The sequence below is a fragment of the Mixophyes fleayi genome, chromosome 6, assembly GCF_038048845.1.
Source record: "Mixophyes fleayi isolate aMixFle1 chromosome 6, aMixFle1.hap1, whole genome shotgun sequence".
NCBI classification, from domain to species: domain Eukaryota; kingdom Metazoa; phylum Chordata; class Amphibia; order Anura; family Limnodynastidae; genus Mixophyes; species Mixophyes fleayi.
In genome coordinates this window covers 78,162,357-78,175,828 of record NC_134407.1, presented here as the reverse complement: position 1 = coordinate 78,175,828, position 13,472 = coordinate 78,162,357, and the positions used below count along the sequence as shown (strand labels likewise).

Below are 13,472 nucleotides of genomic sequence, written 5' to 3'. Positions count from 1 at the left end.
TGCATATCTGTTTTACTGAAAATTTATTCAGTGATAAAATTAAAACAACCTGTATCATATGGAAGTAGGACACAGTAAAAGTAAAAAGTGCAAGACACTTCATCTTTAGTAAAGTCCCTTGGAAGAGCAGATTAGGCTCAGAGCCACTGCCGCAATGCCTGGAGTTCACGCTGGCCGCTCTGCCTCTTCAGGCATTGTTCTGCCTCCTGATTATTTGGGGAATTTGAGAAACACTGAACTCAGCATTGTTAAATTCTTCCAATAATGACATTATGTCAATGAGGAAGAATGTGCAAAATCGTTGTTTGGCTTCAATAACTGCTGCTGATACTGCTTTGTTTTATTGTTTTGTTTTCAAAACTCTTAATTGCTCAACACTGTTTAATGGGGGAAACAAGTCTGAAAACAACTTAAGACAGGGGCACAGCATAAGGAAAGAAGCACACCTTAATGTAAAATATTCTGGTCTGTATGTTGCGGTGAGACGGCTAGACAATTGTAGTCTCACATCTCTCCCCGCACACACACATACGCTTCTATAATATTTGTTTTATCTATATCTGTGTCAGTAGGAATTCCAATCAGTATACCACTAAGAACAAATACTTGTATGCCCAGTGTATCAACACCCTTAATAAGGGGTCCCAATTGTCATACATAAATAATACTGTATTTTAGATTTAGTGGGCCTTTAAAGTAAGTTGCTTTATATGAAGTAGTTCTTAGTAAAATAATCACACGTACTTAGAGATACAGAGCAGAAGTAATCCCTTACTTAACTAGAACCAGGTTATCACTAGCTACCCTCTGTCCTTGCCCTTTACTTAGGGATTGGGGTGCATTAGGCACACAACTAAATATGACTTAACAATATATACAGTGTATCTAGCTGTGAATGTAAAGTATTGTCCTCAAGTCCTTTCCATTTTGACCCATGTACACGAAGATGTGTTTTATATATTCGGGTTCCTTCCGGGTTTGGTAAGAACAGAGGGGAGACAGTCACATTACTAAAATTGATCTCCTCGGAGGAATGGACTGAGAGTGTTTTTGGGTGTTTTTGCAGAAGTAGATGATGGGCAGGAAATGGGGAAAGTAGAGGTTGTTCTGTTTCCCCCCTTTCCTGATCAACAATCTGTAAAGTACCCATGTGTAATCAACCATAAAGATCAATCATCTACATGTGAGTATCCATCTATCTGCCTGTTCTCCTATCAAAGAGCGGAATGGATATGTAAAATGCACATGGCCTTAGATTTTCTCGCTGTTTTTCTATACATGTGGTCTATTTTCACTTCATCTTTTTATATATGTTTGATAAACATATTGGCACAATATACTACTAAGTTATTACTATGACATATGATATATTAAATATTACTTTTATTACGATGATACCACTACAATGTATTACTATAATTCTTATTTTGTATACAATGACATATTTTGTAGCACAGGAGAATCAGATAATATGAACATATCATGATTAACAATACAGTAATAACGTAACAGAAGATTAGAGGGCCATGCTTCTAGAGCTTACAGTCTAATCAATATATTTTTCCATGTGTTTAATAAATTGAAGCATGAACTTGTATGAAAACAGCCTGCTTGGTCTTGCCAGGTAATTATTGACAAAACTTCAATACGTTATTGAAAATCTTTATTTTTACTCAGTAAAAAGAGAACTAAACATTTAACACTTTGTTTAAATATGTAATTGTCAGCATAATATACCGTATTTCCCCATGTTTAAGACGCACCTTTTTCCCTCAAAATTTTGGGTCTAAAAACTGGATGCGTCTTATACAGGGGTAGTAGTGCTTACCCTGTCAGATGCTTCCTCTGGCCGGTAAAGTCTTCTTTCTTCTGTCTGTTCTGATCCTAATGCTGGAAAGTCGCTTACTGTCCTCTTCGCGATGACCGGATGTGGTGCGTGAACCACAGATGGAACGCACATTTCCGGTTTCTGCATTTGGCGTTTTGTCCAATCAGAACTTTGTCAAAGTCCTGATTGCACATCCGGTCATCGCGAAGAGGACGGTAAACGACTTTCCAGCATCAGGATCAGAACGGAAAGAAGAAAGAAGACTCTACTGGACAGAGGAAGCATCTGACAGGGTAAAGCAGAATTAGCAATAGGGTTAGAACTCCGTCTCTCCTCTCTGTAGTACCCACTGCACAATTGCTCTGTGAAAAAATTGAGGATTTTTCACATGATTTATACAGGTGCGTCTTATACATGGGGAAATACGGTAATGGTGCAGTGATTTCTAATATTGAATGTAGACTGTGTATTTGTTATTCCATCACTTGTAAGGGTACAGGACTGGGCCAGCTAGTCGAATGACCCTAGGACTACTCTTCTCAGATTCATTCCTGATATGGGGAAATTGAACCTGCATTCAGCATAAAGGTTACAATGTTTAAAGCCAACAGACACATACAATGCTCTTGAAGTAGATCAGATTCAAAACTGTGATTACAGTTACATGAAAGCAAGCATGCTCATATTCACTGTATTAAGTAAGCAGATGTCCAGGCGCAATTTTGAATCCAGTACAACATCACAGATATTTTAACAATTATACATACATTTATAGCATTATGCATAGATTTCCTATGTATCATCATCATCATTTATTTATATAGCGCCACTAATTCTGCGGCGCTGTACAGAAAACTCACTCACATCAGTCCCTGCCCCATTGGAGATTACAGTCTAAATTCACACACACACACACACACTGACTAGGGTCAATTTGTTAGCAGCCAATTAACCTACCAGTATGTTTTTGGCGTGTGGGAGGAAATCCACGCAAACACACGGAGAACATACAAACTCCTCACAGATAAGGTCATGGTCGGGAATTGAACTCATGACCCCAGTGATGTAAGGCAGAAGTGCTAACCACTGAGCCACAGTGCTTATGCCTGCAGTTAGCGCTGTAACGTAGAATAATACACAAAAAAAAACGTTTTCTCTGAAGTTTTTCATTTTCGAGTCCCTGAGTTAATGGAGGATGCTGTTGTCAAAAGTAAACCAAATGAATGAAGATTAAAGTGTTAACTGCCTCCTGCGTCTAGAGACGTTATTCCAGTTCTTTCCGAGGTGGCTCTCTCTTAAGTGAAGGATTTCTTTATTTGTTGCAATATATCTGCAGTAAAACAATTAAAATAATGATGTCTTTACACCATAAAGCTTCTAAGAAGAAGCCTGTGCACAGGAGGGGATAATATTACACTGCATGTAATTAAGGAGCAGCTCTACTGACGGCACACGATCAGAGATTTTTAAAGGACAGCTGTACCCAAGAATTTACATTTTCATGGAAGCATTATTCAATAATGTGACAGCAGCTCCCTGATAGTGTACTATCTTCATCACTGGTAGTGCTCCTGTGTATGAAACGGCTGTCACGAATGCCCAACCTGTCCCAGATACAGCAATCTGAACAGCTCGCCGCTCACCTTAGTCACTTAGCAATGAATACACCTTTTCCGCCACCACAAAGGATTTATTATGGTGTCCTTACGTTCACCAGAATCACTTAAATCATATACACATGTAGCATGAGCCTCCCTGTGCTTCGTAAATTCACAAAGAATCACGGAGAACACTCTAGATTAAATTTATTTAATCTGAAAAATGGTTCCAAGGCTTAGTTGCAAAAATTAATAACAAGACATACAATGTATTTGCACAAATAAGTTTCAGAAAATATAATAGGAAATAAAATCAGAGTCAATATTTACTAGTTAAGACTTGGTGTGTGAGGGAACACAGTTGAGGAAAATGGAACATTTCAGTCTTGGTAGACCACCTCATGAAAATGCAAACCTTATTGTCTAGTGCAGAGGATTTTAAACCTTTTTTCCACATGGTTCTCACCCCCCACCTTTGGAGTTTAGCTGACAATAAAGACAGATTGATCTCCCAAATTTTACAGGGCTTTCGAAGTGAGCTAGGGATGTTCAGAGCTCTGGAATGTTTACACTCCCTGATTTCCCACCTTTGATCATTCTGCTTGGCTAGATGGTTTACAACTTTGGGTCTTCAAACTCCTCCCTGGTTTGGCTATTTTCAACAGATTAATGACACTTGCATAAGTTCAAACTCATGTCATCTAGCAAAGCACACGTTGAGATTACATTACAAGGTTACATAAAATATTCACATTGTCATACATGAATTCAACTGAAAATAACAATCAGTCATTAGATATCATAATCATCATCACAACGGCCAACCTGCATAGATCATTTATATCAAACAATAGATTGCAAGCTCTGATTTTCTTGTGCCAAAGAGTCATCTGAGTTTTTTCTACATAATCCTCCATTCTAGTATCCAAGTGCTCTTCAGAGGGTCTCATATTTGGGGTCAAAGCAATGTTAATCAGTTAAATTATTGCTAGTTGTAATTTGAGTAAAACACAGTTTATACTGAGTCATTATTTGCTTGCTTAAGGTGGTGGGGCGCAAAGTAGCAGCTATTTCCTGGGATGAACTACAAATGCACATTATCAATTAACCTGGAGCTAGTGACACCACTGAGGCATGAGATGCATCCTGCTTTAGTGACGTCAGTTGATAAGGTTAATGTTGTGTTACCATGTGTAGGTGATGGGTACACATTAAAGAAAATAAGACACTCAAGCTAAATGCCTATTTCTCAGACATATATGAGACACTTATAGTGGGTGTTTGAGACACTGGGGGTGGAAGGTGCTTGTGTTACAGTAGAAGCTACCCTACTTTCATAATTAGCAGCTAATAGTCTGCTGTCTTCTCTGATGAAAAGGGCGTTGGTCTGATGGGGTAAAATGTATTTGGCTGCCTCTTGCTAGCTATAAGAGTTACCCTTGTTGGAAAGGTTATTTCCCTTGAGGGCTTATTCACACCTATCTGTTTTGTTGTTTTCTTGGCAGTGTTTTTTCACACATTAATAAAGCTATGAAAAGTGTATAAACAATAGGTCAAATAAGAGCATTCTTATTTTAAAGTTCAAAGCGTTGTGTGATCTATATTTGTGTCACGAAAATGCATGCATTTTTATCCCTGTTCCCAGCGACATATATGAACGAGCCCCGAATGTATAGCATACAAACTAAATAACTGAATTATCCATATTACATTTCATTGGTTACTTCCTCTGCAGTACGTTTTTCTGTTGTATTATAATAATGATCTCCTGCAGTCTCCTGTCACATATATTTCTCTGGTCTGTAGCGGTGTTGTGCATATATGTCAAATTGATTTATACAGCTGGAGAATGTTTCTTATGTGGTGAAAGAAAAATAGGTGTGTATAGCTGGTCCTGATTTTCTAGTCTGTGGGTTTGTGTGTATGTATATATATATATATATATATATTTGTGGCGTTCTGTTTTTTAATTGCTGAAATGCATTAATTGGCAAGTACCAATTTTTTTTCCTTTTCCATCTGCTTTTGGTTTCCAAAACCATATGGAAAGATTAAAAGAGAACAATTGTTGACCCTATTGATTATATTTCATTAAGGTGTTTTATATAAAATACACAGCATTACATTCTGCATAGTGTTAGCTGACTGATTGCAGCATATATGTGAGCTAATGGCATTACAGCCAGTGTACATAATATGTGTTTAGTTTTAAATGGATGGCCGGGAGACCTTTGTCAGTACAAAATAGACGGAGGGGAGGTCTGGAGTGAGATATTCTTATATGGTTGTATTATATACCTTAGGTGCCTTACATGGTGTTTACTACTAGATTTCAGTTTTAGCCATCAATATATCCACAAAGCTCTAGGGTGGTGCTTGCTTTATCAGGCAGTGGTGTGGTAGAGTACATAGTTGCTAACTGTCCATAATTTCATCATCCTTGTCGTTGATTTATAAGGTGCCACAGATTCTGTAGCACAGGACAGTCTGCATACAGATACATGACGACAATTAATGCATAAATACACATAAGTATAAAACAATACAATTAAACATAATAGCACTACATACTGCCTAAAGCTGGGTACACACTACAGAAATTTCGACCAACTTTTTATGCCGAGCGATTTTACATGCGATCGATGGTCCGATCGCTCGGTCCATGGAGTGCATACACACTAGCCTTGTTTAGGACGATAAAGGGAAGAGCGGACTTCCTTTAGCGACTTTTACAGCCATGTTGTCGTGAGCAATGACTGTAATTTCATACTCACTGTTGTGGATCGGTCGGAAGTTTATACACACTACACAGTGGAAACGAGATTGGAACGAAAATATTAAACGGTACGACCAACCAAATGAGGCGATAATCGTCCATTTGGGCAGACTTTTGACCATCGTGTCACTGCACACACTGACCCGACTTTTGAACGAGCGGTCGTATGTTGGCTGTTTGAGCCAATTATCGGACGAAAACAGTGTAGTGTGTACCCAGCTTAACTGTCCCAATTTCAGCGGGACAGCTCAGAATTTTCGGCTTTGTACTGCTGCCCCGAGGAACATGTGGGAGTGTTGGGGTGAAGGGAGATATCTAATAGACAGGCTAGTGCTTTACAGCGCAAGGCAGCGCTCTGTGGGGTGTTGCCACGTCCAATTGTGATGTAGTCACGCACCCTGCCCCGCTGCCTGGGACTTGCATGTTAGGAAGTATGCGTGTAGTACAAAACCCAAGTATGATTAATTCTCAAGCAATTACAGGTAGCACAAAAACAAGAATGAATTCTGTGTGTATGAGTAAACAATCAGCATAGTGGTCAGACATTTCAGACATGCAGTAATGCTACAGTGAAAATGTTATTTAGTACATCCAGATAGCTGCCAGTTGTAACATCACTAAGGGTTTCATGGAAGAGTGGGGTGTTTGTTAGTGCCTGATTATGAAGAGCTTGTTTGCACAGTTGCTTTTCCCCTCATAACCCCTGTTATGTTATACTCTGTGCATATGGAACACAAGTGCAGAGGGCTGGAGCTAAGGAACAGGCATTATTGATCCTTTTGGTAATTAGGGGTCCGAGTACACACATATATTGAGAAATTGGAGAATGAAGCAAAAAAGCTGTGTGAAGTATATTGCTTTTCTGATTTCAAAGCCTTCTGCTTGAACACGGACCATCAATTACGATCAATGCAATGTCTATTTGCAGAACAGAGAGACAACACACTCCGTATTAAAAAGGTGATACAGATTTATTCCAGGTAAGTGCAAGTCATCTTGAAGTATGAGGAACATTCAGCTCATGTGGTATGTTGGTACCATGGTGGCTTCTGTGGAATAAAATTATTAAAACATGTATAGTCCTGAGACTGCTGCCCTCTGCTCTTTAAATAGAAAGTGTATTGTACTTGGGATGCCAGCCTGCAGTTCTCACACATGACATGGTTTACATTTCATCCTGATAATTGATGTAGGCTTAATGATCAACTACTGGACCCAGGTGGAACAGCATAACAGCTTTTTTTTTTTTTTTTTGACTCATGCGGTTACTCCTATGCCTTGCCTGCTGCTTCCTTAGTAATATACATAGATCATAGAACATGAGCAAAGGCTTTCTATTTCTCTGGAATATAGTTCCACATGGAATTCCTCTTGCAAACCAGACCGTGCTAGGGCAACTTTAAGTAATTTTTTAACACTTGAATTCCCTACAAAATGAAAACTGTACCTTAAAGCCTTCCTGTGTGATCAAGGTCGTGCATGCATGGATAATCCGTTAATAGTCATTAAAGGAGAGGTATAATTTTCCTAATGTCTTTTGTAGAGGAAGCAGAGCCAAGTTTACCATATTTGTCACGCTGAGCCAGTTTTTGCTAAATTTTCCCTTCACTCATTTTCATAACCCCTCTGCCTTTAGTTCAGTTCATTCACCTACCTGACTTCATTTCAGTTCCCCATGTTTACAGTTTTGTTTTCTATATATTTAATATACTTCCTCTTCATTCATATCGTAGAATGCTTATTCAATACTTTTCCTGGGGTTTCCTAACCCATCACAATTTGCTCTGGTGTCCCTTCCAACTTCTATTCATTTCTACCAGTCACCATTCATCAATCCATTTCCACTTCTTGCTTAGTTAATTTCCACTGCTCCCCACTTCCTCAATTAAAATCTGCTTGTCCGCCTCCTTCACTTAATCTCCTCTTTTTGATCTATTTAATTCAGTTCATTCATGCCACTGGTCATGGATTCTTTGAGGCACACATTCACTCTGATTAAGAAATGTTTCCAAGTTTCCTGACCTCAAGTGAGATCATCATATTATTAATAACATGGACCATGAGTATCTCGGATAAAACTGCAATAACTGTCATTTTGCAGACCCCCTAGATTTTTCCACCCACTTGGTGGCTTTTCCAGGCTTTTATAGAACTAGCGTAGTGTCTCTGGTCTTTTAGGTATACAGTATCTTAGCAAGGAATACATACTAAGTGGAGAATATCGTCTTTTTTAAAAAATTTATTTAAAGCTGGGTATTTGTCACTGCATGTGAATCATTGGCTCTCAGCAAACTCCTTCATTCCAGGTAGGGATTTTTCTTTGTGTGCCCCTTCAGCAGTGCCTATTGAATATTCGTGGAAATATGTACAAATCATGTCTTGATTGTTAAATTCTTTGTTATAACACACAATGATCCACTCTCTCCTGCGAGATTTCATGGCCTGACATTTACTGAACGTCACCTGCCTTTTATTTAGGATATATCCTCAGCGCAGCCTGTGCGCCGCATTCCTTATGTCAGCAACTGCATTATTCCACCTGTCGATCTCAGCACATGCTATTGTTACTGATTAAACAAGACCACGAACAGAGGATGGTAAAGATACAGCAGTCTGATTTTGTGCAGACTGCGGCTGTCGCTCAAGATATGTAAGCCAGAAGGATGACATTAAAGGAACATCTGTAGTGTTCCTAATCTCTGCTCTAAATTCCCTTCTTTTGCTGGTACTCTTCTTAAAACCTTCTGCACAACTGTGCTTTCAATTCCACAATTAAAGACGTTGATGCTTTGGCACTTCAAGTAAAATGTACAAGCTAGGTGTGTTTTTTATGCTCTCAATCTCCTTTTTAAGTCTACTGGAGTATAAACAGTTAATCTAAATATTTCATTTTCATATGTATTGTTCATCACATCACAATGCATCTTTCATGTTCCAGTAATTCAGCATGTTCCATTCACCAAGCTGTGGGTTAATAAATCTTTGCTGCAGCGCAGGGAACTGCCAGGGTAGTGTGTGCTTCATCCTTCCCCTGCAACCTGCAGGGTAAATCAAACATTGTTCTGGAAATCCCCCTTTTAAACATCCATCCTTTCCCCGACACGTGCCAGAAATATCAATTAGCCGAGTCCCACTCCATCCACATTCGTTTGACGGTGCCTCAGCACCTGGGGATCCATAATTCACCATTTCAGCTGACTTAAAAGCGAGCAAAGCTGTTTGTTTTCTAATTAGAGAGCGGGCCTGACAAGGAAATTGCCCATAGCCGCCTTTAACCTCTTCATGTTGAAAAATGGCAAACGGTGGCATTCCCCAGCAGGACGGGGGAAAGCCAGAATACACAATTGCTTGTATTAACCGGATATAATGATAGTGTGGATGTACCCATAAAAATACTAATGTACAGCAGGCTCTTTTTATTGCATTTTAATTAGTAGAAGTAGCATTAACACTTTGAGGAATAGGAGTCTGTCACACTGCAGCACTGCAGCACTGTGAAAATGGGTTAGTTAGAGTAGGTCAGATGTGAGGAGAGGCAGCAGAAGGAAGAGCTACACTGCTCCAGATGTCAGCTGGTTCTCCTCCCACACACAAAGCAAAGCTGACTCCATATCCAGGGAATTCATTGGTTTGTTAATACTGTGACTGCCAAAAGGCTAATGGGACTAAATGAGTCTATTTATCTGTAAAGTGTGGCCGATTAGGACAAACCGAGAGGACAAGTGGCAGGTTCAGGACAGTATCACAGCGAATCATGCTGGACATGTGTAGGTATCTGTAACAGCTGAAACTGCTCTGTCATAGTTTGTAAGAAACCACTGGCCGTCTGAGACTTAAGGTGTAGAAGACAGAATAAAATTACCAGATGTATGTTGATGAAGTGACCTGGCAATCCAGTGCCACATGCTAGACTGTAAATGCCAATAACAAATTGTGGACAGCACGGTGGCTTAGTTGCTAGCACTTCTGCCTCACAGCACTGGGGTCATGAATTCGATTCCCGACCATGGCCTTGTCTGTGTGGAGTTTGTATGTTCTCCCCGTGTTTGCGTGGGTTTCCTCCCACACTCCAAAAACATACTGGTAGGTTAATTGGCTGCTATTAAATTGCCCTTAGTCTCTCTCGGTGTCTGTGTGTGTATGTTAGGAAATTTAAACTGTAAGCTCCAGTGGGGCAGGGACTGATGTCAGTGAGTTTTCTGTACAGCGCTGCGGAATTAGTGGCGCTGTATAAACAGATGATGATGCATGAACACATACAGTAGAGGTGTGTATTGTTCCAGCATCTTGCAGATGTTCTCTGCATTGTTCAACAATCGCACAGAAGCACAGCTGAAATGATTGATGTGCGTTTCTGTGCTTCCAGTCATGGGAAATGCACTTTAGCAGTATATATGTACATAGAAAATATTGGGGGTCACAGGAATTGCTTCTGTTGCCCTTATTACAGCCGTTGCCAAGAACTGATGTAAAACATTACTTCCCTGCGTTTGCCACATTTACGGATGTATGATGATCCTTTTCCAACCTCCGTGTCTAATAGAGGTTTGCCAGATATCAGAATGTGGTCACTCCAAGTCTTTCTGGATATATGTACTTTGTTTCATTAACAGCCTTCTTGCAAAATTTTGACAGGCACCTCACTTCACTACTCCATGCTGTTGGACGACTCTTCTCCGTCATATATATACCTGTCTCTGGCCTCCTACTTACTTTCTTTACCCACTTTCATCTTCTAATATACTGATGTGAAAGTTCCAGTGATCTGATTGGCTGCGAGTTGTTCTATAAACACCCGTTTCACGCATGGACGTGCAGCAGATAACGAATGATTAAAAAAGGTCTCTGGCCCCAGTCAAATGTACATAAAAATAATTTTATATTCCACCCAAACCTCTTAATGGACCACATGTTCTAAAGCGCACATATATTTTTAAGGTGGGAAAAAAAACCTTCCTTTTAACAGTCACGAATGAAAAGCTGTGACATTAACACAAAACTAAGAATCTGTGCACACGTATAATTGGGGAAAGACTTTATGGTCTAAGGTATATAATGTATTTAAAACTGTGACATTTTTGATCCAGAGACCTTTCTCAAGCAACAACATTTTTCACTCTCTGTACCCGGAGCCATCTCTTTCTTATTGTGAGCTCAGATGTGCAAGATTGGCTCATTTCTGTCTGGAGGCACTGGTAAAAAAAGATTATTGTTCTTGAAATATGTTATTTTTGTTGTTGTGCAAAGCTGTATCCTTTGTGTATCAAACTTTGTGTCCTGCTTATTTTGCAGATTTTCTTGTTTTTTTGTTTGATTTGGTTGTAAATGGTTTACTGCTTTTCCTAACCACACTCACCGGTTAGTTTAAATTGAGCATGAACAAATTACCTCAGAATGGCATGTGTGCGGTCCCCAAAGCGATCATCTTGAAAGAACATATGATCTGAAAGATGACATCGTGTGTGTGTAGTCGTTGTCAGTCTGGAAACATGTCTCTCACAGCCGGCTGAACAAACAGATCTGTGCAGGGGAATCTGGTGATCCTAGGAATGAAATCTTCTTTAACATTAGATTGTGTATTTGTGAATGTTTCTGCTAGCTCTTTATTATAAAGCAATTAGCATGTTGGATGGTAATTCTCCTTCACCCCACTACATTGCAATCTGTTTATCATGCAGGAATAACCTTTCTGTGAACAGAAGAGATATTACAGCATTAATACATTGTAATCTCCTTCCGCAGTCATCACCTATTAGTAAAATGTGATGTCCTGAATTTTTGACCTTCCATTAAGAGACTTCATTTAATCTTAGGGTGCAGGAATGCTGCAATTGTCCTGTTTCTTTTTTACCATCCTCTGTAAGCAGGTAGTAAAGTGTTGCTTTTATTTTATTGCTACATCTTATGTCTCTTTGTTGTCATCCCCAGGATTCCTGGGCGTCTGAATGACAGGAGGACACCTCTTGGAGAGTTGAACTGGATCTTCACAGCAATTACTGACACTATAGCATGGAATGTTCTGCCAAGAGGTATAGTAGCACCAACCATTATCTTGCTGATGGACAGCTTCACTGTCTGCTTATCTTCTTCCCCTATTGTTCCAGTGAGACTCTGATGCACAGATTTGCATATAACATGCGGCTTGTTCTAATGCACTGTTTGCTATTCAAGGACACACAGGCTTATCTGTACGATCCAGCCATGTTCTCATTCTCTCACTTTTCCATGATGATATTCCCTATCACTGCAATTCTAACTGTTCTTACATTAACAATTTATCTTTTTAACACATGCTTTAAATGTATTGTCCAGTTTCAGACATCTCCTTCTATAGTTCCCCTTACAAAGCTTTGGTCCTCGGGGACTAAGCCTCTCCTTGAAAATATAGTCTGCTTTGTTAGGAGGTGTGTTGTTAATATGGCACCTGATTGGTTTGACTGCAGCTTTAGTCCAATCAGAAAACAGTAGCTCTCCCAGAGTTAGGGTACATGACTAAAATACTACATGCTGGAGGGTGCTATATAAAGGGTGGTGGTTAGTTCAATGGATACTTTTCTTTAGTATTCTGATAAAAAAAAAAATGTTATAAGGTTCCATGTTTCTATCCCATAAATAGAATAGAGTTACACCAGTCTGTACTTACTAGCGTTTTATTGGCGTTTAGAAATCACTGTATACTTTCTGAGACATTTACGCATAGGCAAGCAAAAAAAAAAAAATGGAACATTCCGAAAAACACTACTACAATGGAACACAATGTAGTTAAAGTGGCCAGTAGTAATGGTAACGCTAAAAACAATGATTTCTCATGTCTTAAATATTAAAAATGCATTTTAAAAAGGCCACTGGGTATGGTGCCTAATTCACCAATACTCTGCACTAGTTTTTCACACTTGTGTCGACTGTTTTGTTTTTTTCTGTCTATTATAGGAGCAGCATTTGTAAATTATACATCTATAAAGATAAAACGCTCACATATCACCCTATATCTATATATTATAGTCTTTAGTTTGCTTGTGACACCACAAAAACACTGCCTCACATCAGAATAAATCCATGGACTAAATATCGAAAAAATGTTTTTGCACCCTCAGATCTATTCCAGAAGCTCTTCCGACAGGACCTTTTGGTCGCCAGCCTCTTCCGCAACTTCCTCTTGGCAGAAAGGATCATGAGGTCTTATAACTGCACGCCAGTGAGCAGCCCCAGGTTACCCCCTACATACATGCACGCCATGTGGTAAATACATAACATGTTTGCTTTCATCTTC

At 39.4% G+C, this 13,472-nt stretch overlaps 1 protein-coding gene across 2 annotated transcripts in view; it reads left to right on the top strand.

Moving 5' to 3' along the window:
- The window catches only part of RPTOR (regulatory associated protein of MTOR complex 1), a 208,414-nt gene that overhangs the window by 159,447 nt on the left and 35,495 nt on the right, over positions 1 to 13,472 (top strand). For both annotated transcript variants that reach the window (XM_075216914.1, XM_075216913.1), the window contains exons 8-9: positions 12,131 to 12,231; positions 13,297 to 13,441. In XM_075216914.1, coding sequence (XP_075073015.1) covers positions 12,131 to 12,231; positions 13,297 to 13,441 — 246 coding nt within the window. The remainder of the gene's footprint in view (positions 1 to 12,130; positions 12,232 to 13,296; positions 13,442 to 13,472) is intronic.